General features: G+C 46.1%; 1 protein-coding gene across 3 annotated transcripts in view; it reads left to right on the top strand.

The window, feature by feature from the left end:
* The window catches only part of LOC309362775 (inactive dipeptidyl peptidase 10-like), a 53242-nt gene that overhangs the window by 10673 nt on the left and 15630 nt on the right, over positions 1 to 26939 (top strand). For all 3 annotated transcript variants that reach the window (XM_081898565.1, XM_081898566.1, XM_081898564.1), the window contains 14 exons: positions 921 to 1015; positions 3427 to 3501; positions 5508 to 5560; positions 7011 to 7092; positions 9009 to 9129; positions 10625 to 10779; positions 12442 to 12539; positions 15496 to 15619; positions 16234 to 16272; positions 19484 to 19591; positions 21033 to 21124; positions 21230 to 21277; positions 24667 to 24785; positions 25936 to 25983. In XM_081898565.1, coding sequence (XP_081754691.1) covers positions 921 to 1015; positions 3427 to 3501; positions 5508 to 5560; positions 7011 to 7092; positions 9009 to 9129; positions 10625 to 10779; positions 12442 to 12539; positions 15496 to 15619; positions 16234 to 16272; positions 19484 to 19591; positions 21033 to 21124; positions 21230 to 21277; positions 24667 to 24785; positions 25936 to 25983 — 1257 coding nt within the window. The remainder of the gene's footprint in view (positions 1 to 920; positions 1016 to 3426; positions 3502 to 5507; positions 5561 to 7010; positions 7093 to 9008; positions 9130 to 10624; positions 10780 to 12441; positions 12540 to 15495; positions 15620 to 16233; positions 16273 to 19483; positions 19592 to 21032; positions 21125 to 21229; positions 21278 to 24666; positions 24786 to 25935; positions 25984 to 26939) is intronic.

Raw genomic sequence — 26939 nt, 5'->3', positions numbered from 1 at the left:
GGCTCACCCTATTCATACGCAAAGATGTCCTTCAAGACAGGTAAGCAAAAGACGATGGAGGCTTTCCCATTTCCTTCCTCCTCGCAGAGAAACATTTGAGGTCAATTTGGGAGGGTCAAAATGATTTCAGGATTATTCTCCTGTACTATTTCAGACACGTGGTTTACATACTTATGTAGGTGTTTGCCTTGTAAATTTATGAATATTTAATTTAATTATCTGAGACCTTAAATTCTTATAACAACTGCATCCATGCAATTAATGCCATGTGTAGTTTAGTCCTCAAATACCACAGCAACACTTCTTTTTAAATGTTCTAAAGTCTGGATTCAACATCTAGCTGTGGGAAAGGGGTTAAAACCTAGTGGAGGAAGCAAAGGTGAATTCTGCAATGGAGGGCTTCTTGAATGGGGAAGTTTGACTAGAGTTGGTCTGGAAAGCAAACCACCTATTTTCTTTTATTTTCTCAGCCGCAGGTGGTTTCCTTCCCTTTCCTGTGCTTCTGTAGAAGAAGCCAACTTCTGTGTATTACATTTATCACTATTTTTGCATTTGTTAGTTGTTCTATACACACACTGTTAAGTTGTGGGTGAACATATCAGGCGACACAGTGATTCTTCAAACAGCTCTTGTTTATTCACAGGCCAGGACAGAACTGAACTGAAGGGTTCAGCCAGCCTGCTTATATAGAGCTCCACTACAATGCAACAGTAACAATTTTCTAAAACTATCCAATCACTGAACGTCACTTTCGATCCCTTATTTGCATAACTATCTACAGTATCCTCCTGCTGGCCCAGGGTGAGAACTTCAGTACATAACACACACAAAAACCTCTCGAAGTGTAAAATGAGTGTGGCGTGTAAGTAAGTTGAGAAGTTAATTTGGGCACCCTGCTTGCTTGCTTTTTCTTTGCCCAGACGATGAGTTGGTGGAGCTCAGTGGTACAGGGACCGTGATGAAGTGGCACATTGGCCAAAAGAACAGCACCCTCTTGGTGGAGGACAGAGATTTGGTAAGAACAGCGGCTTGCAATCCACTGCTGATCACAGAAGTTTAGGAGATCCTTTGGAGCCAAACTATGGGTTGTCTCCAACATAGCACTACGTTAAAGTCATTTAGCGGAATCCTTTTTTTCTGCCAGTGGAATGTTTTGTGTCAGTGGAAGCAGGTTGCTGGTAATTTTCTTGCACAATAGATTGTGCAATCTGTTGCACTGTGAGTTCCCCCTAGTGACCCTGTTGCGTTGGATTTCTCCTTGCTCAACTCATCCACTCGCACAAAAGACCTTGTACTAGCAGGCAGAAAAGGTTGGATATGTCATGAGACTAAGGTTCTTAAGAGCAGAAGCAGTAAGGCAAGGCCTACACAATCATTCAAGCCCAAGCCTGCTGTTACTGCTAACAGCAAACTGCCAAGTCACTGTGACTCGGGACTCATCTTGGATGATTATTTATTCTCCCTATAAAAAGTAGCTAGCCTGTCTATGGGCTCAGTCAGAGAGCTGTATGGATTGTGTATCTAGTAGTCTGTGGAATAGTGCTGCTGCTGTTGCTATGTAAAGCTAAGGCAGACAGAGTGGCTTCAGGACTCTAGTAAATCACTAACTAAGACTGTGCCTCTGTGAAGAGTCAGATAGCTGCTATGAGCACTCTGTGTATGCTCTTTAACTATGCTGTTTCTGAAGAAGTTTGTTTTCTTCAAGTAAAAGTTTTATTCTGTTTATAAAGAAGGCGCTGCGTTGATTAATTTACTGCTGCGTGACAGGATACAACCCAGGATCTCTAAAAATTGTTATGCAGAGCATCATGAGACAGATTTCTGGAGCACTGGAGTATGAAATGAGCGGTATGCTCCTTACCTGTCCTTGCACAGCGAGGAGGAAGGGCTTTTCAAAGCTGAGCTGCAGGCAAAGTTCAAGTGGGAGTCCAGAATGAACACAGCTCACTGGAAAGAACTCACTGAAAGGCACAGAGAAGGAGCAATGAGGTCAAAGGGACAACTGAAGGCATTTGGCTATGGGAGCTGTGAGGGTGAAGCCTCACTTGCTGAAAGCCAGCAAACTGTCAAGTGCCACAGGAGCATAGGTAAAGGTAAAGGGACCCCTGGCCATTAGGTCCAGTCGTGACTGACTCTGAGGTTGTGGCGCTCATCTTGCTTTACTGGCTGAGGGAGTTGGCATACAGCTTCCGGGTCATGTGGCCAGCATGACTAAGCCGCTTCTGCCGAACCAGAGTAGCGCACGGAAACGCCGTTTACCTTCCTGCCGGAGCGGTACCTATTTATCTACTTGCACTTTGATGTGCTTTTGAACTGCTAGGTTGGCAGGAGCAGGGACCGAGCAACGGGAGCTCACCCCGTCGCGGGGATTCGAACTGCCGACCTTCTTATCGGCAAGTCCTAGGCTCTGTGGTTTAACCCACAGCGCCATCCGCGTTCCCCACAGGAGCATAGCTGTCAACTTTTCCCTTTTCTTGTGAGGAATCCTATTCGGAATAAGGGAATTTCCCTTTAAATAAAGGGAAACGTTGACAGCTATGCACAGGAGGGGCAAGAGGGAAGCTACAAAACCCATAAACCTCCAAATCTAATGTAATGGCCAAAGTGCCATATCAATATTTTGCCCCTTTTCGGTGCTTGAGGAACCAATTGCCCGGTAGAGACACCCTCATTCCACTTCCACCTTCACTGTATCATCACCAAGTGTTGCTGTTTACAAGAGAAAACTGCAGACAACTCTAGCTGAGATATGCCCAGAATCTTCCTTCTGGGGTAGGTGACCCCAGAAGATCAATTTGGGTGCCCCTGTCCTGATACAGAGCTCTACATATGACAGAGAGCAGCTATCAGTTCTTCCTTCAGGTGGGAAACGTCTGCAGCTCAGTGCTTTGAAGCCAGAAAGTTGCAGGCTCCATCCCAGCCATCTTTAGGTAGGATTGAGAAGAGACCCCTGCCTGAAACCCTGGAACGCTGCTGTCAGTCAGCATAGAACTTCTGGCCCTCCAGATGTTGTTGGATTCCATCTCCCACCAGTCCTAGACAGCATAGCCAATCTTCAGGGTTGTTGGGAGTTTCCCAAACAGCTGTTGTTGGATTACAACTCCCATCATCCTTAGCTAGCAGGACCAGTGGTCAGGGATGATGGGAATTGTAGTCCAAAAACAGCTGGAGACCCAGTACCAAGAGATGCAGACAACACCGAGCTAGATGGACCAATGAGGTGACTAAGTTTAAGGCAGCTTCTTATGTTGCCACAGCAGACCAGACTCTTCGTCAGGTTGCTCACCTGTTCTTGGGCTCTGAGCACCTGACAGGCTTCAATATGAAAAAGAAAATAAGCTTAGCCTCAATAATAGGAGCAGTTGCCCCATCTTATATTAACAACCCCATTCTTCTTTCATCCCCTCTTTCCTTCCTCTTCCACAGCATTTCTTGAAAGCCTCCCGCTTCCAAGTGTCACCGGATTTGCAGTTCCTGCTTTTGGCTTGCGATGTGCAGCAGGTAAGAGCCCAAAGTGCTTGCAGGCTGGTTAATTCCTCCACCCAAGGCATTAAAAAAAAAGAGAAAAAGGCAAAACCTTTAAATATCTGAGGTGCTGGAATCGATCCACCTGCCACCTGCCCCAGAAAGGGTCAAGATTTATCACTAACAGAATCTTGAACAGGCCAGTTGGTGCTGAAATTGGCCGTCTTTCTCTGTTCCCATCTTGGATAATTATAAACCATACAAATGTGCAAAAGTGCGGAGTCACCGTTCTCCATGCCAGCTGTGGAAAATTAATCTTGCTTCTTTATCCATTCCTGCTAATACACCAAAATTTTCTAATGGGACTGTAGTCTATCTCATAGGTGGGGAACCTCTGGTCTGTGGGCCTGATTTGGCCCACCAGGTCTCCCCATTTGGACTGCGAGACTGTTGTGGCCAAGCCACACATACCTGCCCTACACCTGACATCATATAGGATGCAGCTAGGCTATAGGGCTGTTTGAGCAGCCATCAGACTTGCTAGAAGCCTATGAACTATAAGCTATGAGCTATAAAACTCAGGAGCTTCCAAATTTAATGCAGCAGCAGAAGTGCCAGATCAATATTTTGCAAAAGCACCTTGCAGGTACCAAAAATCGGGCTTTGCATAGGCCATAGCTCAACTCCTTTCCTCATCCCATCCCATGGTTATTTGATTATAAGTGAAAATCAAGCCTCTCCTCGGATTCCCAGTCCACAAGTGTCATCTAAGTGCATCTGTGATCACACGTCTAAGGTAAAGGACTCCTGGATGGTTAAGTCCAGTCAAAGGCGAATATGGGGTTGCAGCACTCATCTTGCTTTCAGGCTGAGGGAGCCGGTGTTTGTCCACAGACAGCTTTCCGAGTCATGTGGCCAGCATGACTAAACCGCTTCTGGCGTAACGGAAACCAGAGCGCATGGAAACACTGTTTATCTTCCCACTGCAGTGGTACCTATTTACTACTTGCACTGGTGTGCTTTCAAACTGCTAGGTTGGCAGAAGCTGGGACAGAGCAACAGGCGCTCACCCTGTCGCGGGGATTCGAACCACCGTCCTTCTGACTGGCAAGCCCAAGAGGCTCAGTGGTTTAGACCACAGTGCCACCCACATCCCTGCTGATGTCGGACCTAAAAGGCATCAAAGTCTTCAACGGGATTGAGAGGTGGAGCCAAGGTCTGCACCATACATTTTAAAGCACACAACTTGCCTCAAAGAATCCTGGGAGCTGTAGTTCTTTAAGGGTGCTGGGAGGAATTGTAACTCCGCAATGGGTAAGCGGAGGTTCCCAGAATTCTTTGGGGGAAGCCATCAGTTCTAAATGTGCTTTAAGTATATGTTGTGGATGTGACCCAAGTATATAAGCCTATCCAGCTTGGTTAAAAGGTAAAGGGACCCCTGACCATTAGGTCCAGTCCTGACCAACTCTGGGGTTGCGGCACTCATCTCGCTTTATTGGCCGAGGGAGCCGGCGTACAGCTTCCGGGTGATGTGGCCAGCATGACTAAGCCGCTTCTGGAACGGTACCTATTTATCTACTTGCACTTTGACTGCTAGGTTGGCAGGAGCAGGGACCGAGCAACGGGAGCTCACCCCGTTGCGGGGATTCGAACCGCCGACCTTCTGATTGGCAAGTCCTAGGCTCTGTGGTTTAACCCACAGCGCCACCCACATCCCATCCAGCTTGGTTAGGTGAAGGCAAAAAATTTAAAAAAGGCAGGTAGCGTAAATGGAAATGATCCCTTTCGCTCCTAAGGGTCTTAGAGCCAACATGGTGTGGTTGACTGGGGAGTGCTGGATTTGGTTGGACCACTCAAGCTCCAAAGGAATCCAGCTTTGGGCAAAACTTGTCCATCACTTCTTCCTATCTGATTGCCAGGCAAGCCAACCACCTTGGTTATCATTAGCCGAAGCAGCTGCAGAAAAAGGGAGAATTGATGTCCCAGGAAGCGTCTACTGTTCCACACTAACATCATATTTTTTATTTCCTGCTGGTCTGTAGGTTTTCCGCTACTCTTTCACAGCTCGCTACTTGATCTATAACTTGGGCACCAGGTAAGAACTGGACCATAGGACGAATTTATTCAAACAGAACAACGAGGTCTTTATTTGCTGTATTGTTATTTGCATCTATTCCATCATGTATGCCCCACTTCTATATCTTAAAGGGGTCCACAACCTTTGGGACCTGGGTCACATGTGTTGTGAGTACCAAAAATTATGATCCTACTGCTGTGGATTGGCAGAGCAGCTTTTAACATAAACACACATATTCTTCATTCTGACACCCTTTACATATTTTTTTTTAAACCAGTGTTTGTAATACTTTGTGGTCTTAGTAATTATATAATTAGTTATGCTTGTTAAAAGAACATTTAAATAAAGAGATCTTTTTTATTTTTATTTTAAAAAACACCCTTCCTCCTTTCCTGTAGGCTGACAGCCAGTTTGCCATTACGAAATCTCTCAATAGGCATTACGGTCTATGCATAGGAATTAATGTAAAATCCATTAGCAGATTACAGTGCTCAGCGATTGCATACTTAGGATTTTTCGCTCAATGAATACACAGCTGAGTTCCCAGCATGTACTGTGTGCGGAAACCGCATGAGGGGTTTGTCACATCTTATAATACTACACTCAGGTTTCACATTAATTCTTACCCAGAAGTTCTCGCTGTGCTGGAGTCTTGTAACTTGTGAAATATATTCCTAAATTTACACAGACATCTTCAGCCTTTCCCCATTGGGTTAGTCCTCCATTATCTTTAAGTAAACAAGGCTGCGTCATTGATTGTTCAGCACCAAATATTTCTGCTCTGGTTCGTTGTTCCCAACCCCATGGTTTCAGCACTGTACCATAAACTTAACGGTTGTTTCATTTCGCTTTAATTCGTATTTATATACTTAAGCCTAGATTATTTTAAAAATATTGAGTATATTCAAGGATGCTGTGGGAAGCTGTGGGGTCCCCAAATCACCCTGACTGTTGGCTGTGCTGGGTGGGGTTGTAAAACAGCTGGTGAGCCGCAGTTTCCTTGTCCCTACTTTATTAAAAGCACAAACCATAAATCAAAAATTTGAAGCTGTTTGTTGCAACTACGGCAGTATATCTTCGGTTATTTTTGCAAAATTCCCTTTTAGCTTTGGAGAGGGACTAATAGATTACCGTAATCCCTTGTTTAGTCTCTCTTACTCCCCACCCCCCAAATTACACAGTCTTGCCAGTGGCGTAGTGTGGGGGTGCAGGGGGGCCGGCCGCACCGGGCGCAACATCTGGGGGGCACGCGCTAATCTAGTGGAAGAGACTCGAGTGCTAAAATCCACGGTTTAGGGGGCGCAAATTACTTGCCTTGCCCCGGGTGCTGACAACCCACGCTATGCCACTGAGTCTTGCTAACAGTGGACCAGGCGTTATCATAAGAGGCCCTACTGCCCTCTTTCCGCCTGCCGCACTTCCCAAATAATTCTCCCGCAGGAAAGTGGTCTCATGTTTCCTTTTCCAGGGAGACCAGCAACCTCGATGTGCCCAAGGCAGATACTGTTCGTCTGCAATATGCAGCCTGGGGAGCCCAGGATAACCAGCTGGTAAGAACTTATTCAATTTATTTACATATTCATAAATTCAGGGCCAGCTCTGCCATTAGGTAGAATGAGGCTGCCACCTCAGGTGGCTGGTACTGGGGGCATTGATTGCTTTTCCCCACCCTAACCACCCCCATTCTTTCCTCTCTTTTTTGGAATAATTTTGGAATAATAATACAGAGCTGTCTTGCCCACCAAGCAACCTGAAAAGCAAGTTGTTGACTGCAAATTTGTGTTACTCAGGCAGCAGCCCTAGTTTATTTTTATTTTTGTAATTTTTTAATTTTTTATTGACAAAGTAATAATCATAAATAAATAAGAATAAAAATGTGCACCCCACCACTGAGACTATTCCATTGTAACTATCCAACCTCCCAAAATTTCAACACCTCTTGCAGTGGTTTGACCCCTTTCTGTTTTAACAGTACAAATTACACAAACGCCCTCAAAATCGTTTCTCCTGCATATTTCCCGTCTTACCTTAATGGCACATATTAATTTATAATTAATAGCAATATCCTACACCTCTTTATACCATTCTTCCATTTTATATTCTGTTTGCCCTTTCCACTTCCTAGCTATAATAATTTGTGCAGCTGTCAATAAATTTGTGAGCAAGTCCTTCATAGCCTGTGAACCTTCCACCCCATTGTAAATTGAAAATAATGCTACCTCTGGACTTTTGATCAGCTTTAACCCAGTGATTTCTGTTATCTCCTTAAGCACCCTTTGTAAAAAAAAAAGTGTACATATTTCCACCCCCACCACATATGAACGTAATTCCCTGTTCCCTGGCATCCCCTCCAACATGACACTGAATATTCCTTGTTTATTTGGTTTAATCTGACAAATTAAAGCAACCCTAGTTTATACTAATGGGTGGAAATGAATTAGCAGGACATTTTCAGTTTGCCTCTGTTTCCTTCCCACCCCAATCTCTGGCAAGGTTTGCCCAACTGTAGTTTTCTTGTTGTTGATTTCATATGTCACAACCAAGAACAACACAGGTCAGCCTGTGACTTGATTTCCATCCTCAGCAGTTTGAGTTAGAGCTTTGTGAGCATGGCTGCAGCAGCAGCAGCAGCAACAACAACAGTTGATCCCTGTGGGCAAGACCTGGAGAAGGGATCCCTAGTGGATAACGGCAACATAAGCCAGCAATTTGCCTGTGAAGTTGCTCTTTGGCTCCCCAACCTATTTAGTTAAGGTTAGCCTCCCTAGAAAGTTGCTGTGATCACCCGTGGTGCCACTGGGGCAGGACTTTAGGGCAGAAGAACTCTGCTGACTTGGTGAAATATACTCGGAGTTGAGAGTCGATTTCATGCTCTTTATTCATCTCATAGTGGTGAGGAGGAATGGAAGTTCCCCCACAATATCTGCTTTATATACATTATTTACACAATGGGCCCCGCGTGATTGGCTAATTCTGGGATTCTCCTGTAGGCCAATCAGGTTGTGGATTCACTTCCACCTGGAGCTGGATTGGGTGGCTCCTGTGGACCAATCATACTGCTGCATTGTTCTAGGACCAATCAGACTGCTGCATTCTGAATTCTATTGTTCTAGGACCAATCAGACTACTGCATTTTCGATCCTATTGTTCTAGGATCAATCAGACTGCTGCATTTTGGATCCTATTGTTCTAGGATCAACCAGACTGCTGCATTTTGGATCCTATTCAACTCAGTACATAACACCTGGGGAGCGGGGGTGACAGATTGAAAATACAGCAGGGTTGGCTTAACACATTTTGAAGTAAAGGAGGGAATATGCCTTGCTGTTTGAATTGGGAAGCCCCCAATTCTATACAATTCAGTATAGAATCTAAAATTACCGAATTGCATCCCTGGTAGCGATCATAGAACCAGAGGTTTTGGACGAGCTGATCCAGTCATCTTACTGATTTATTCCCTTCCCAGGTGTTTATCCTGGATAACGACATTTATTATCAGCCTGGAGTCTCCAGCCGGGCCAAACGCATCACCACATCTGGACGCCAAGCAGTTGTCTTCAATGGGATTGCTGACTGGCTATATGAAGGTGAGTCGGTCAAGGCCCTGTGAACACAGTCAGGAGTCCTGGGGCAGCAGTCTTCTAGGGGGTGGCATCGCCCCATCCGCTTTTCTTTTCTTTTTTTATAATATTTATTAAAGTTTTTGAAGTTAATACAATAAAAGAAAATCAAAAAGAAGAAAAAAGAAAAAATAACAAAAAATACAAAAATACAAAATAGTTAAAAACACATAAAGTTCACAATACTTATTTTTCAGTAACATATTTCCCCAACCTCCTCATACCTCCCTTTTTTGTACTCCAGTTCAATTTGTTAGTTCAGCAAATCCTTATTGATAGGTTTTAACCTATTTCTATACCTTTCCCCCCCCCATCACTTAAAACATTACAGCTGGAAACCACCTAATTTCTATCCGACATCATTCTAACATTCATTAATTTTACAATATTTCTGTAAATAGTCCTTGAATTTCTTCCAATCTTCTTCCGCCGACTCTTCTCCCTGGTGCCCCATCCGCTTTTCAGTGCCGAAATAACACAGTGGAATGCTTTCACACACCTGTGATTTTAAAAGTCTTGCCTTTACTTCTGAGGGCTTTTTTTTTTTTAACAATCGAGCAGTGTACAAATTTTATGAAATAAACAAAAAATAGTTCCTCTCAATTCTCCTCTGAGTTCATACAGTGGTGATTAATGGCCATTTAGGAGCAAGGGACGCGGGTGGCGCTGTGGGTAAAACCTCAGTGCCTAGGACTTGCCAATCACATGGTCGATGGTTTGAATCCCCGCGGCGGGGTGAACTCCCGTCTTTCGGTCCCAGCTCCTGCCCACCTAGCAGTTCGAAAGCACCCCCAAGTGCAAGTAGATAAATAGGGACCGCTTTATAGCGGGAAGGTAAACGGCGTTTCCGTGTGCTGCGCTGGTGTTGGCTCGCCAGAGCAGCTTCGTCACGCTAACCACGTGACCCGGAAGTGTCTCCGGACAGCGCTGGCCCCCGGCCTCTGAAGCGAGATGGGCGCACAACCCTAGAGTCGGACACGACTGGCCCGTACGGGCAGGGGTACCTTTACCTTTAGGAGCAATTTGCACTTTCTCCTGTCTTTTAAGAACTCAGCAAAACATCGATAAAGGCTTAGTTCAGTTTAATTAAAGTTAAATGAAGCACTCCAAAGTGCAGTGAAGTCCATTAGCCAGTTGTGTCTTCCATGGCCTGCAGGGGGAGCTATTTCCTTATTTAACCTTTCCAGAAGTAAACATGCTGCTTTCAGGGATGGCATTGGTAGAACCGTTCAGAGTGACCTGCCTGTTGAGGCCTGAAAATAATGGGTGAATGAGAGGGGAGGGGTCTGAACAAGTAATCTAGGTGAAAGTAACAGAGACGCAGATGTTTTCGGAGACAAAGAGTGCCCCTTCGTGCATTCTGCGTGCATTCTGCATTTCTCATGAGGAAAGGCAGGTGGGCTCCAGCAGTCGTGGTTTACTGCTTGATACTCATATCTGATATCCCCCCCTTGCTTCCAAGAGGAGATCCTGCAGACTGCCAGCGCTCACTGGTGTTCACTTGATAGCGTGTGGCTAGCCTATCTTTCCATCAACAACTCCCTGGTGCCAAAGATGGAACTGCCCCAGTTTCTTGGAGGAAAATACCCTACCAGCCAACACTATCCCTATCCTAAGGTGAGTCTCACTTCTATCCATAGCTGTCAACTTACAGATTTGAAATAAGGGATCAGCAGCCAAAATAAGGGATTTTCCAGGCACAGGTATGTTCAACTTCTGAGCCCCTCCGAGCAAAAGGCAGAAAGCCAGACAGCAGCCAAACAAAGCCTCAAGCGGTGGTTCCCACAGCGCAGCAACCTGGCAAACGGAATGCAGCAAGGAAAACCACCGTCACCTCTCCGCTGGGAAGTGCTCAGCAAAGGGGCAGCAGCAGGACACGGCGCTGGGATAAGGGACTTTCCCGCCAAATAAGGGACGGTTGACAGCTATGCTTCTATCCTCCCCTACAAGGGGTGGACTAGAGAGGGAGGCCAGCAGTCACAAGGATGTTTAGGTGACCTTAGAGCAGGCATGGCCAAACTTGGCCCTCCAGCTGTTTTGGGACTACAACTCCCATCATCCATAGCTGACAGGACCAGTGGTCAGGGATGATGGGAATTGTAGTCTCAAAACAGCTGGAGGACCAAGTTTGGCCATGCCTGCCTTAGAGGAACCAACCAACCTGCATGTTTTTGCTGGTCTAACTTTGCACATTTATCCTCTCAAACTGGGTGTGAGGGGAACCTTTGGGCCTCCAGATTTTGTTGAACCACAACTCCCATCAGCCCCAGAAAACATGGCCAATGGCAGGGGATGATGAGGGTTGTAGTTCAGTAACATCAGGAGGGACAATGGTTCCCCACACCTGTCTTACACTGCTGTCCAACATCTCTCTGATGAAAATAGAGATGTCCTAAGGAAAAGCGGGATATTCCGGGATCATATCAGAAACCAGGATTGCTTCTGTAAATTCTGGAAAATAGGGACACTTGGAGGGTCTGGTCTTAAGGGTTTGCAGAGCCAGGTGTAGACTCTTGGCACCTCAAAGCAAGCAATAAGGAACCTGTAGTCCTAAATATGTTGCTAAACTACAACCAATCTGCGCCAATCTGGGCCCATAACCTATTGGCAAAACCTATTTGTGTTTCACAACTTTCCGACTAGTTGCAGGACCGTAGCCAGACCTAGCAGAGTAAACGCAGAATCCACGGAAGCAATTGGCGACTTGGCTGCAGACAGGATAGACGAAGCAGGAACCAGGAATTTGTAGTTAGGTGTTTATTATATACAGTGGACTATTTACAGAACAGAACACGGATCTTTAGCTAGCTCTTTTTGACACGACTCACAACTCCTACACTCACTGACACACTGAACTCTGAACACATTCCAGTTAGTAGGCCATTAATTATCACTCCCTTGAGAGAGCTTGACCAATCAGGGAGCTGTCTCCATGCCTCTGATATCACCAGGCAGACTTACTCCTTCAGATTGCCTCCTGGCTGTCTGCCAAACCTTAAGTGACTCTGTGTGAGTAGCTGCATGTACACAGTTTCCCAACATTACGTATCCCTAGCCATCCTAGCTAGTGCTCATGGGATCTGTAGTCCAACAACATCTGGAGGGTCACAGATTCCCCATTCCTATGGAATAGGGTTTGCTTGTACCACAGGCCTGTCTATTAGTGCATGAATGCTTATGACTGATGACAGCACCTTCTGTTGCATGTTGACCTCCCACCCTGACGTATTCCTTGCCCTTGACTTCCTCCTGTCTCTCCACTTTCTCTTCTCTTCTCAGGCCGGACAGCCCATCCCTTCTGTTCAACTCTTTGTGGTGAACCTATCTGGAGCGCTTCACCTGCTGGAGCTCCTACCTCCAGAATCCTTCCAGGGCAGGTGAAGGGGAAGGGCGGGTCGGGGTTGCCTGGTGGAATTTTGTTTCCCTTTATCCAAACAGCTGCAAGTTCAGGAAGCGTGTCCTTTGAGCCGTGTGGCCACACTTCCGATCCAAATTCGTTCCCCTTATACCCGGAGGGGTACTCTCATTTTGACTCAAGAAAATCACCATTTTATAGTTCAAATCAGGAAAAATAAATACACAAAAGTACAAAGAGTACAAAATGTTTAGGGGTATGCGTACCCCTGAGTACCACCGCTTAAGTCTGTAAAAATTTGCTGCTACTATTGTTCTTGCTACTGCTGCTGTTATATATATATATATATATATATATATATATATATATATATATATATATATATGGTTTTTTTTAACATATCATTTTCAACAGTAATTAAACATACTTTTACATCTTATTCAAATTTTTGACTTCCATCAATCCTGCCTGAAAATCTTCCAATCTAACCTCTCAGTATGCATTTCTTATCTTCCCTATTACATTTCAAACTCATAACCAATATCTCAATCTTTTTCTACTTTGTAACACTTCGGATATTTCTCCTTACAAAACTTCTTGTACTCCTACTAGAGTAATTTGTTGATTACAGTTGCTCTTCAAATAATTCATATACTTCTTCCAATCTTCTGTAAATCTCTGGTCCCGCAGGTTTCGAATCCTTCCTGCCATTTTGTCCAATTCCGCATAGTCCATTAATTTCGTCTGCCATTCTTCTTTCGTCGGAATTTTTTCTTGTTTTGTTGTTGCTGCTGCTGTTATTACTAGTGTCATCATCACCATGCTCTGTTGACCTCCCACCTGGACTACTGTAATATGATGTGTAAGGGGCTGCGCTTGAAGGCTGATGTAAAAATTGGGGTCTTGCTTTTGCAGCCCAACTCCCCAATGGGGCTCGGAGTCCCCTAAGTCCATGACTGGTCAAAATGAATGGAGGCAGGATCCAGTGGAAAACAAGGCAGATATTTATTATTTCTGTTGCAACAGAGTTCCCTGCCCCACTTCCAAGAAGGGAGAGGCCCTGAACAAAAGTGTGCAGGAACCTTTAAAGACTTTGACATTGCCCTTAGCAAAAGACCACCCCCCAATCATACATACATACATACATCATAGGAGGCAATCTATAGCAAAAATCCGGTCAATACCTGACAATAGTCACTGATTGCATTACCTGAGAAGCCTGGCCATTCTTTTGTGATGGTTAGAACTTTAGTTCCTGAATCCAGGTCACAGACTCACCCTATTCATAAACAAATATGCCCTTAAGATAGGATTTGTAAGTGAAAATACAATGGGAAGGCTTTCACCATTTGCCTCCCTTACTGCAGAGGAATATTTGAGGTCATTGGGAGAGTCAGAATGGCTTCAGGATGGCTCTCCCGTACTATTTCAGACACATGGTTTATATATTTAGATATGTGTGCATTTATGAATATTTATTCTATATTGGGGGACGTGGGTGGCGCTGTGGGTTAAACCACAGAGCCTAGGACTTACCGATCAGAAGGTTGGCGGTTCGAATCCCCGCAATGGGGTGAGCTCCCGTTGCTCTGTCCCTGCTCCTGCCAACCTAGCAGTTCGAAAGCATGTCAAAGTGCAAGTAGATAAATAGGTACCGCTCTGGCGGGAAGGTAAACGGCGTTTCCGTGCGCTGCTCTGGTTCGGCAGAAGCAGCTTAGTCCTGCTGGCCACATGACCCGGAAGCTGTATGCCGGCTCCCTCGGCCAATAAAGTGAGATGAGCGCCGCAACCCCAGAGTTGGTCACGACTGGACCTAATGGTCAGGGGTCCTTTTACCTTTTTATTTTATATTGGAGAACTTAGAATTTTTATAACAAGGGCAACAGGTTTCCCACTCCTGCTTTAATGTATAGCATCCAACAGGGGGTGCCAGCTTGAGTAAAATATTTTGGGGGCCCAGGTAAGCCCCACCCTGCATCATCTATCACATGATGTGGTGCACACACCCCATTTGAATGGGAATGCCCATCAACTTTGTGGGGGCCTAGCCCCCTCAAATATTTTATTGTGGCGGCCAAAGTCCCTACAGCCCCTTGGAACCAGCTCCTATGGCATTCACCACAGTTAGTCCACATGCAACCTGTAATTATTTACCTCAAGTTTGCAGACTGAAAAAGCGACGCTAGCGAATGCCAGTCATATTTCTGTTACTGATCTCAGAAGAACGTGCAAAGTACAGCCATTGCTGTTTTCCCTCTCAAACCAAATTCTTTGACATCTCTCTGTGCCGGTCAGTTCAGAAGCTTTCTTTTTTCTTCTACTTCCTGTCCGGCGCAGGGCAAGAATACAAATAAGAGGCCTGGATATGCTGGTCAGCTAATGGATCGGTGAACTTTTTGCCAAATGACCCCTGAGGTAGCCAAGACTGTTTACCGTATTTTTTGCTCTATAGGACGCACCGGACCATAGTATGGGGAGAACAGGGGGGGAAAAATCTCCCCCTCTCTGCTCAGCACCCCTTCAGCGAAGCGGCAGGAGAAACGGAGCCCCTTCCATTTATCCTCCCGCTTCGCTGAAGGGGCGCTGCGCAGAGAGGGAAAAATGTGCAGCGCCTCTCCAGCGAAGCAAAGCCAGAAGAGCAAGAGGGATCGGTGTGCACTCTGCTGCACTCTGAAGGCTTGCGTATAGCTGCCTGAAGCCCCCGGAGCGCAGCGGGAATTCCTGCTGCGCTCCGGGGGCTTCAGGCAGCTTCAGCGAAAGCAACGCGAAGCCTCCGGAGCACGGGGGGAGCTCTCCCTCTGCACTTCGGAGGCTTTGCATTGCTATCGCTGAAGCCAAGGAGCCTGCATTCGCTCCATAAGATGCACACATATTTCCCCTTAATTTTTGAAGGGGAAAAAGTGCATCTTATAGAGCAAAAAAATACGGTAGTTTCCTCCCTCCCAAGCATGCTGGTTTCTCTACTGCTCTCTTTCCAGGGAATATTACATCACCATGGTAAAATGGGTGGGGCACTCCCGGTTGGCTGTGCGGTGGTTAAATAGGCCGCAGAACATGTCTGTGCTGAGTCTGTGTGAAGCTGCCACAGGGACCTGCACTGAGGTGAGCTCCGTTACTAAGTATTCGTCTATCTCACCTTTCCTCCAAGGTGCTCAAAGTGGCGGGCACCTGATTCTCCCCCACCTCACAACAACCTTGTGAGGTAGGCTAAGACAGGCACCCCCAAACTCAGCCCTCCAGATGTTTTGGGACTACAACTCCCATCATCCCTAGCTAACGGGACCAGGGATGATGGGAATTGTAGTCCCAAAACATCTGAAGGGCTGACTTGGGGGATGCCTGGGCTAAAAGATGGTGACTGGGCCCAACGGGCTGGATGGCAGAATTGGGGGTTTCACACCTGGTCTTCCAGGTCTTGGTATTTAACAACTATACCAAAATTGTCCCTCGTGTACTTCTGTGTGTGAGAGAACTGGGTTTCTCTACATGGAGTCCGTACTATAGCTACCTTTTAAAAGTCGTTTTTTAGAAAGCCTTTCAAAATACACCTTTTAAATGCATCCTTTCATAAAAGGGGGGATAGAGGAGTACCTCAGGGAGTTAATAAAGAATACAAGAGTGGGGTTGTGGTTGGGGGTGTGGAATGAGGTACCAGGGTGACGTTTTGTCCTATTTTCTCCCAAACGCTTTGCTAACCACGTTTTGCAACCTCTTAGAGATACAAAGTGACATCAGATTTCTGGGTGGACATGCAGGTAAGAGGCTTGAGATCATTTTGCTCCTTTATTATTCCCTATGCCAGGCCAGCTACATTCCCACCTCTCATCAGGAAATTGCTGTTTATCTGTCAATCAACTGACATATATATATTTTTTTCTTCAAAATGTCCATGTCAATCATCATCGCAAACAAAAAATGACCATTCATTTAGGAAGGGATGTCAGGTAACCTAAGTTGTAAATGTTTGCTATCCCATATAAGCTAGTTCTGCTCCTGGCTGATGGCAGAAAAGCAATAGCAGCTAAAAGGGACGGGGGTGGCGATGTGGGTTAAACCACTGACTTGCCGATCAGAAGGTCGGCGGGTCGAATCCCTGCAACAGGGTGAGCTCCCGTTGCTCCGTCCCTGTTCCTGCCAACCTAGCAGTTCAAAAGCACCTCAAAGTGCAAGTAGATAAATAGATTCCGCTCCAGCAGGAAGGTACACAGCGCTTCAGTGTGCTGCTCTGGTTCGCCAGAAGCGGCTTAGTCATGCTGGCCACATGAGCTGGAAGCTGTACGCCGGCTCCCTTGGTCGATATTTTTTTAAAAAAACAAACAAACAAAGCAAAACAAAAAGCAATAGCAGCTTGGAGAGGCCTTTGTGTATGGAAGCAAACCTATTGCCAGCTTCTGATATTCTGGCCAATAAGTGCACAGCCACAGAGATGGTGGACAAGAACTTAAAAATGCCTTCTCCAAATTATTCATCCATTTCATAACATGAAATAATATCACTATTTGTGTTTAGTTTTTCTGCTGGTTGTTTTGACTTTTGATAGTTCCTTCGGTGTGTCCTTGAGGGGTGGGGAACCTGTGCGGTCTTCCAGATGTTGTTGGATTTAATGGTCGGGGTGATGGGAGACAATATCTGGAGGGCCACAGGTCAGCCATCTTTGCCTCAGGCCGCGTCCACTGCAAGTACCAGGAAATCCAGGACCTACTGAATATTCACAGCCTGGCCCATGACCCAAAAACCATGAAACATTTTTTGCTTGGGGGTTGAGGAGTTGAGGAGAAACAGAGGACATAAGGCAACCCGAGTGGAGCGGGAGAAAGGTTTGGCTTTGCATGCAGAAGCGCCATAGTTTAATCTTTGGCATATCTGTGGTAGGCAGGATAGAGACTCCTCCCGGAAGTCCTGGAGATCTGCTACCAGTCAGTGTAGACAGTACTAAACCTAGTGGACATGAGGTGGGGCTGTGGTCTAAACCTCCGAGCCTCTTGGGCTTGCCAGTCAGAAGGTCAGCAGTTCGAATCCCTGCAACAGGGTGAGCTCCCGTTGCTCTGTCCCAGCTTCTGCCAACCTAGCAGTTTGAAAGCACGCTAGTGCAAGTAGATAAATAGGTACCACTGCAGTGGGAAGATAAACGGCGTTTCCATGCGCTCTGGTCTCCGTTGCGCCAGAAGCGGTTTAGACATGCTTTCCACATGACTCGGAAAGCTGTCTGTGGACAAACGCCGACTCCCTCGGCCTGAAAGCAAGATGAGCGCCCCAACCCCATAGTTGCCTTTGACTGGACTTAACCATCCAGGAGTCCTTTACCTTTAGATGGATTAATGGTTAGGCAGCATCCTATGCAATGCAAACCCAGGGTGTTCGGAACCATGTAAAATAAATTAATCAATGTCCAGCCTGGCAGCACACTTGAGCCAAGTTTGGCAGGTGGGTCTAACTGCTGTATCTTCATTTCCCACACACCCCCAAGCGAGCCTCACTCTGAGGCCCTGTGGGAAATGAACGTGGTGGCAGCTAGACTCGGTTCACCCAGTGCTGTTCAGAGCATGGCTGCCTATCACTACGTATAGTTACAGGAGGTCCTGGGTCAAAGGGGAAATACTTGAAGGGAGAACTTCGTATAGAAGGTGTAAAGGGAATTGGGGTTGCTTGTGCGTAAGTGGCCGCTGCTCTTGGCAACGTTCTCTGGCTAAACTTTCCCTGGGCTGAACAGCACTTTCTCCGTGGCTGTGTCAGTCACTGGCAGAATCCGTCAGTGGGCGTTTCCTGAACTTCTTCCAGCATAAAAGCTCTTTGACACCAAGTCGCCACCTAGCCTCCCTGCGCGGAAGTTTTCTGCGCAGAGTGGGTGTGGCCAGCGGAGGTCCTGGGCTCTCCCTGCTGGTCTCTGTGGAGGTGTTGGAAGTGTTCCCTCTCTCCCGGCTGGGCCCTTCTCCTGCATCGCTAGGGAGCCTTACCTCCACTCTTGGCTCCGATGGCAGTTCCCTGACAGAAGGGAACCGGAGGAGCAAGCCAAAGTGGGCCTGGAGGCCGAGGTGTAAGCAGGGCTCCCAGTTTAGTACACTTAACTTGTTTCTGTGTGAGTTTACCTGAGGTGCCTAGAGTCTGTTTTTAAGAAGGGCAGCCTGCTGGGCAACAGCATAACCACAACCTGGGTTAGGGAGGCACACGGGCAAAGGAGGGGGAAGGCCCACACCCATCGGAGGTCTAATAATAATAATAATAATAATAATAATAATGGGTATCAGGCAAAAACGTTCCTCTTTAACAAGCCCTTTGGCTGATTGACATCCAATACCCCCTTTCCCCTATAATTTTTATTGAAGTTTTTTGTGTGATACAAAACCAACAAATAAGCAAGGAAAGGTACGTATAGCATCTCCGGTTTCAATTCATAGCCTTTTAAAATGTAATGGGCAGGGGGCATTATTGTGTTGCTTTTGTTTTGTATTTTCTGTTTTTATATTGTGATTTTTCTGTTGTAACCGCCCTCAGGTCTGCTGGTTTAGGGCAGTATACAAATACAGTGGTACCTCGGGTTACAATGCTTCAGGTTACAGATACTTCAGGTTACAGACTCCACTCACCCAGAAATAGTACCTCAGGTTAAGAACTTTGCTTCAGGATGAGAACAGAAATCATGCTCCGGTGGTGTGGTGCCAGTGAGAGGCCCCATTAGCTAAAGTGGTGCTTCAGGTAGGGAAAGGAGAATGTTAGCCGCTTTGAGACTCCTTCGGGTAGTGATAAAGCGGGATATCAAATCCAAACTCTTCTTCTTCAGGTTAAGAACAGTTTCAGGTTAAGAACGGACCTCCGGAATGAATTAAGTACTTAACCTGAGGTACCACTGTAATAAATAATAATAATAATAATAATAATAATAATAATAATAATAATAATAATAATAATACCAAACACTCACCTGCGTATCCAGCAACGCATTCACATCTTCCTTCCTATGTATCCCAGCAAGGAATGCCTATCTTTTCTGAAGACACCGAGACCCTTTTTCTGCCGGTGCCTGTGAAGCAAGGGCCTCGTGGAGAATTCCACCACGTCACCATGCTTTCCACGCAGGTAAATTTAGCTACCCGATAACCACCTGCTGTATGTGACTGCCAACTTTAAAACCCCCCATTTTCAGAGGAGGAACGGCTTCCTACAGAAGTTGCTGTTTGCTTCTCCATATGCCTGCTGGCCTCCCATCTCATGCCGTGTCCCATGAGACATTTGAAAGCAAGGTTGGGCAACTTGTGCCTCTAGGACGGTGTGTGGATTTTGGCTGAATTTCATAAGGCATCTTTCAGGGGTACCTAACTTGGTGACTTCCAGGTGTTGTTGGACTACATCTCCCAGAATCCCTGGCCATAGGCCATGCCAGCTGGGGCTACTGGGAATTGAGAGCCCAACAAAAACATCTCAGGTGGGCACCATGTTGGCTGGTGCCTGGTATTAAAGGCACAGTAGCCCTGTCAAGAAAAGCAAAACTTGGAAACTCTCTGTGGTTCACGGCATGGTAGAAATAGTGAAATATACTCAGAGTCGAGAGTGGATTTCATGCTCTTTATTCAGCTCATAGTAGTGAGGAGGAATGGAAGTTCCCCCAGAATGTCTGCTTTATATACATTATTTACACAATGGGCCCCACGTGGTTGGCTAATTCCGGATTTCTCCTGTAGGCCAATCAGGTTGCGGGTTCACTTCCACCTGGAGCTGGATTGGGTGGCCCCTGTGGACCAATCAGACTGCTGCATTCTGGATCCTATTGTTCTAGGACCAATCAGACTGCTGCATTCTGAATCCTATTGTTCTAGGACCAATCAGACTGCTGCATTTTGGATCCTATTCAACTCAGTACATAACAAACGGGAAAAGGAGGAACCACAGACTGGGCACTGGGGGAAGAAGGAAGACCAAAGGGAATGGTTAATAAGAAAACTAGAATGGTGTGTGAGAGACAATATGCACAGGAAACTGGAGAAGAAGAGTGTGTCCCTTATTGTGATCCTCAGCTCAGTCTGAAGGAAAATATTCAATATACAGTGGTACCTCGGGTTACATACGCTTCAGGTTACAGACTTCACTAACCCAGAAATAGTACCTCGGGTTAAGAACTTTGCTTCAGGATGAGAACAGAAATTGTGCGGTGGTGGCGCGGCAGCAGCGGGAGGCCCCATTAGCTAAAGCAGTGCTTCAGGTTAAGAACAGTTTCAGGTTAAGAATGGACCTCCGGAACGAATTAAGTACTTAACCCGAGGTACCACTGTACCATGAAACCCCAGCTTCAAGAACAATAATCATTTTCCATCTGGGATTCCTACCCCCACCCCACCCCTTTAACTAGACATGGAATAGCAACTCAATTTGCAGAAGTTCAGCAGGTGAATTTCTTGAGTTTGCTTGCATTTTGCATGTCCGTCTGCAGGAACAGAGGGGAACAGTGGCGGGAAGATAGCAACAACACCTGGATTGTGATGACACATGTGAGTCTTCTCTACCCCCTTCTTTCTCCTACCAGCCCAGTCGCAAGGAGAGCAGCGTGCGCCTCCTGACCTCTGGGACCTGGGACGTCACCAGGATCCTGGCCTATGATGAGAACAGCAAACGGCTGTGAGTACCCAGAGGCCACGGTCCTATCCGTGCCCCAGAGCAGCTCTTCCAGACGGAAGTAGGTGGGGAAAACTATGTCTCTGCTGACACTCTCCTTTTCCTTAGATATTTCCTGAGTTCTGAAGACAGGCTCAGCTCTAAACATTTGTACAGGTGAGTATTTCTGCTTGTGCCCTACTAATAATGCTTGGGATTTATACAGAGCACAAATAAGACCTTCCATTCAGCTAACCAGCCATGCCATATTCCAGGAAACTCTATTCCACCATTGTTCCAGCTTTCTGTGTCTCTCCCCCCCCCCCACCAGTCAGTATTTTGTGCCCATTAAGTATCCTCAATGCTCACTAAGCTATTTTTTCTTGTAAACCTTTTTAACTAGGCCTTGGGTTGATCTGATTTACATCCTATGCCTTTTTAAAATGTGTTTTTTTGGGGGGGGGCTATTGGGTTGTTCGGGACACGGGTAAACCACAGAGCCTAGGACTTGCCGATCAGAAGGTTGGTGGTTCGAATCCCCGCGACGGGGTGAGCCCCCGTTGCTCAGTCCCTGCTCCTGCCAACCTAGCAGTTCGAAAGCACGTCAAAGTGCAAGTAGACAAATAGGTACCGCTCCGAAGGGAAGGTAAACGGCGTTTCCGTGCGCTGCTCTGGTTCGCCAGAAGCGGCTTAGTCATGCTGGCCACATGACCTGGAAGCTGTACACCGGCTCCCTTGGCCAATAAAGTGAGATGAGCGCCGCAACCCCAGAGTCGGTCACGACTGGACCTAATGGTCAGGGGTCCCTTTACCTTTACCAGGTTGTTGTTTTTATTTTTATTATGTATTTTGTGGTTTTATATCTTGATTTTATTCTGTGAACCACCCTGAGACCACCCCGGGTATAGGATGGTATATTAAATAATCAATTAATCAGTCAATCAATCAGTCCCATGGTAGTATGCTGTGACTTGTTTGCAAAGCATTTTGAGGATCAAATCACTTGCATCTGCAAGTGAATCTCAAGAGGTGTCCAGAACACTGTCTAGCCCTGTTACGTTGGATGACTTTGAGTTGGTAAGGCTTGAGGTTGCAGACAAGGTGCTTGGACCGGACAGGGCGACCACCACTTGCACTCTGAATCCTCTTGGCTGATAAAAACTATCAGGGAGAGGACCATAGCTGTCAACGTTTCCCATTTTTTAAGGGAAATTCCCTTATTCTGAATAGGATTCCTTAGAAGAAAAGGGAAAAGCTGACAGCTATGGAGAGGACAGCTCCTTCTGTCACCTCCAGGGCAGTGGTTAATGTTTCCTTACAAGAGGGGGTGGTCCCTGCCAGCTCGAAGGAGGCAATGGTAAAGCCACTCCTCAAGAAAACCTCCCTCAGTTTGAAAATCTAAGTAATTACTGGGCAATTACCAATCTCCCCTTCTTGGGCAAGGTTCTTGAGCAGGTGGTCATGGAGGAAACTGATTCTCTAGTTCCATTTCAATCGGGGCCTGGTTTTGACACACAAACGGCTTTGGTCACCCTGTATGAAGGCCTGTGTCGGAAGAGAGGCAGGGGAAATGTGTCCCTGTTAATTCTCCTCTACAGTGGTACTTTGGGTTAAGTACTTAATTCGTTCCGGAGGTCTGTTCTTAACCTGAAGCACCACTTGAGCTAATGGGGCCTCCTGCTGCTGCCGATTTCTGTTCTCATCCTGAAGCAAAGTTCTTAACCCGAGGTACTATTTCTGGGTTAGCAGAGTCTGTAACCTGAAACGTATGTAACCTGAGGTACCACTGTACTTCTCCGTGGCCCCATCAAGGAACAGAAGTATCCCTTCCACGGTAGAGGTATATAAGGGTCTGAATCTGGTCTAGAGCCTTGCTTCAAAAGACTGCTCGTTCTAATTTTTATGAGCCAGGCGAAGAGTAAATGATTATTATTATTATTATTATTATTATTATTATTATTATTATTATTATTATTTTATTGAATTTATTACCTGGGGGTCTCAGGGCAGTTTGCAAAATAAAATCACGATATAAAACCACAAAATAACTAATAAAACCAAAAGCAACCCCATAGCCTCCCCTCCCTCAGATAAAAAACACATTTTAAATGGGCATAGGATCTAAATTAGATCAACCAAATGCCTGTGTGAAATTGCTGTCACCTAGTGGCATTCAGGTGGAATTACATCCCGAATCCCGAATCTCACCCATTCTCCCTAGTCAGACTATTCAGGGCAAATGAAATATTCAGACCGAAATAGAAAAATTCCACTGAGTTGAAAATTTTAAAAAAGCGTTTTTCATGTGTTAAGGTGCTGCTCCTCTGTCAATTTCAATTAATGCATCTATAGCAGCATTTTCCATACTTGGGTCTCCAGCTGGTTTCGGACTACAATTCCCATCATCCCTGACCACTGGTCCTGCTAGTTAGCGATGATGGGAGTTGTAGTCCTAAAGCAGTTGGAGACCCAAGTTGGGGAAATCCTGATCTATAGGATGGGGGTGTAGCAGGTTCCATCTCTGCCATTAAGTGCATTTTTAAAAAATATATATATGTGGTAATATACCATTGCTTATATTGCATGGCACTTTTTCATATCTGTAGGTACCTATCCATTCAGTCTCAGTGATGTTTGTAACCAGGCTGTCTGTAGCTGTCATCCAAAAATCCCATGGAGGGCATCCGATTGGGGAAGGTAGGGTTATATAGGCTTAGCTGGAATAAGGCATGGGAACAGAGGCTTGAACCAAGGGCTTCATGGAAAAGGTAGGATCCGAGGAACAAATTATTTGAATGTCATAAGAGAGGTGGTCCAATTTCAGGCGTCCAATTTCATTTGGACCGGATTTTATTTCCTTAATTATTATTTTTTAAATAATGTTGTCATTTAAAACAAAAGCAGAACAACAATGGGAGAATCAAAGGAGGATTATTAGGATATCACAATTATTAGAGTCCAGTATATCCATATATATGGGACGTGGGTGGCGCTGTGGGTTAAACCACTGAGCCTAGGACTTGCCAATCAGAAGGTTGGCGGTTCGAATCCCCGCAATGGGGTGAGCTCCCGTTGCTCGGTCCCTGCTCCTGCCAACCTAGCAGTTTGAAAGCACATCAAGTGCAAGTAGATAAATAGGTACCACTCCGAAGGGAAGGTAAATGGCGTTTCCGTGAGCTGCTCTGGTTCACCAGAAGCGGCTTAGTCCTGCTGGCCACATGACCCTGAAGCTGTACGCCGGCTCCCTCGGCCAATAAAGTGAGATGAGCACCACAACCCCAGAGTTGTTCACGACTGGACCTAATAGTCAGGGGTCCCTTTACCTTTACCTTATATCTATATATAGCTCACTGTTCCAGTTCAGGTTTTCATATGCTTATGTGCATTGTATCCTTTGAACTTGATTTTCCAACATCCAACTCTAGTTTTCAATACTGCCGCGCTTCGGCCCACCATGGGTACTGAGGGCATCACTGGGGCTGAGAGGAAGCCATGGCACCCCCTCTGACTTGGGGGTGAAAGGGAAAGGCTTCTCAATATGCCCTTCTCCTTCTCTTCCTGGGCAGCGTTGAACTTGACAGCTCCTTCAACCGCACCTGTGTGACCTGCGGCCTGCAGCCTGGCTGCTCCTTTGTAGATGTCCGTTTCAGCCCCAGGATGGGGCATTTTATATTGTTCTGCAAAGGTGGGTTTCGGCAAGGGAAGACAGGTGCAAGACAAACTTGTGGATTTACCCAAATACATATATTTATATCTGCTTTTATTATGACACTTGGGCCTGTCTGATGGAAGGATCAAAATTGTTAAGGTACCTTCCACAATGGATAGAAAGCTGAAATGTTGATGCACGGACACTCTGACTGCTTGTAAAGCATAGCTGTCAAGCGTCCCTTATTTGGCGGGAAAGTCCCTTATCCCAGCGCCGTGTCCCGCTGCTGTCCCTTATTGATGATGTCCCTTAAATTTCCCGGGTTTCAAAGGAAGCAGCTCCTCTCCCTCCCTCCCTCCCTGTCGGCCAGGGAGGAAGGAGGCTCCAACTGTGTTGCTTGGCTGCGTTGCTCACCCAATAAGGAGTCTAAGAATGACTGGGGGGGTGGAGCTTGCATGGCTTGTGCCGATCAAATCGGCCGCATTGCCTGGGAATTCGCCTTTGCTCAGCACTTCCCAGCGGTGAGGTGACGGTGGTTTTCCTTGCTGCATCCCCTTTGCCGGGTTGCTGCGCTGTGGGAACCACCGCTTGAGGCTTTGTTTGGCTGCTGGTTGGACTTTCTGCCTTTGGCTCGGAGGGGCTCAGATGTTGAACATACCTGTGCTCTGAAAATTCCTTATTTTGGCTGCTGATCCCTTATTTTCAAGGCTGCTGATCCCTTATTTTCAAGGCTGCTGGTCCCTTATTTTCACATCTGTAAGTTGACAGCTATGTTGTAAAGTCCAAAAAAAATGCAGACAAATAGAAATGCCCTCTTTACTTACTTAAGCAGTCTTCAGATTTGGGGAGGATGGAATTTTCAGTAGGGCACACAAACTGTGTGTGTGCATTTAGATATACACACATATATACATATTTTATCTAGAATCAGATGCTACTCAGGCCTGGCTATGAAGATGTTGCCAATTCTTAGAGCAAAAAGAAAAGGGGGAAATGATAGATCCCTTTTTCAAGGGGTTCAAAGTCCAATGAAGGAAAGAAAGAGACAGATGGTCTCGAAGCAACACAACTCATTCACTTAAGCAAGTCCTGTATGCATGTAATAGTGTCCAGTTCTTATCTTGTGAATTGCCCAACGTGGCCTATGGTTTGTTTACTACTGACCTGAGTTTTCTCCACCCCATAGGGCCTGGAGTCCCTCAAGTCTCTGTTCACCGCACAGCTAACCCCCATGGTGAGTATCAGATTTGAAAGGGGAAAGCTTGCTTTAAAAACAAACAAACAAACAGTGTTAGTCTGATGGGTGGTGGAAAATATGATCTAGATACTTTCTGAGACACAGTAGATTTGTGTTGTGGTTCTGATTTGGTAACTGAGAGTTTGCATTGGTTTGGCAAATCCGAACCCATCCATCTTCATGTATCCAGTGCTTTTCTTTGCACTGATCTCTCAACAGATCACAGGAGCTGGTGTTTGGGGAGACAGTGTGGGCAATGTTCTCTTTCTGTGTGTCTGGAGCCTTGCTTTGAGCTGATTGTGGCTGATTTTTCTGTGTCCAAAGGGAAGTTGTCCACCTGCTTTTCTGCCCCAACCTAAAAAAACCTTAAAAAGAGTTCAGGTGTTATTTGAAAACATATATGCTACATTGTTCACCTTGGACTCAATAATGGTTGTAGTTTACTTCCCTTGTGAGTTACATAACAAGGAGGAAACATGCCTAATAGCTGCAGTTAAGTCCTATCCCCTTGAATTCAAGGTCAGCTTTTTAAAAGCAGCCTTGCCCCTTGTTATTGCAACATCCTGTGGGAATGAGTTCAGAGATCTGCTATATTTGTGGGGGAACTACTATTTCTAAAAGGGACGCAGGTGGCGCTGTGGGTTAAACCACAGAGCCTAGGACTTGCCGATCGGAAGGTTGACAGTTCGAATCCCCGCGATGGGGTGAGCTCCTGTTGCTTGGTCCCTGCTCCTGCCAACCTAGCAGTTCGGAAGCATGCCAGTGCAAGTAGATAAATAGGTACCACTATGGCGGGAAGGTAAACGGCGTTTCCGTGAGCTGCTCTGGTTCGCCAGAAGTGGCTTAGTCATGCTGGCCACATGACCCGGAAGCTGTACGCCGGCTCCCTCGGCCAATAAAGCGAGATGAGCGCGCAACCCCAGAGTTGGTCACGACTGGACCTAATCGTCAGG

This window comes from Podarcis melisellensis (genome assembly GCF_964234715.1).
Source record: "Podarcis melisellensis genome assembly, chromosome: 2".
NCBI lineage: Eukaryota > Metazoa > Chordata > Lepidosauria > Squamata > Lacertidae > Podarcis > Podarcis melisellensis.
This window is presented reverse-complemented; position numbering and strand designations above follow the sequence as displayed.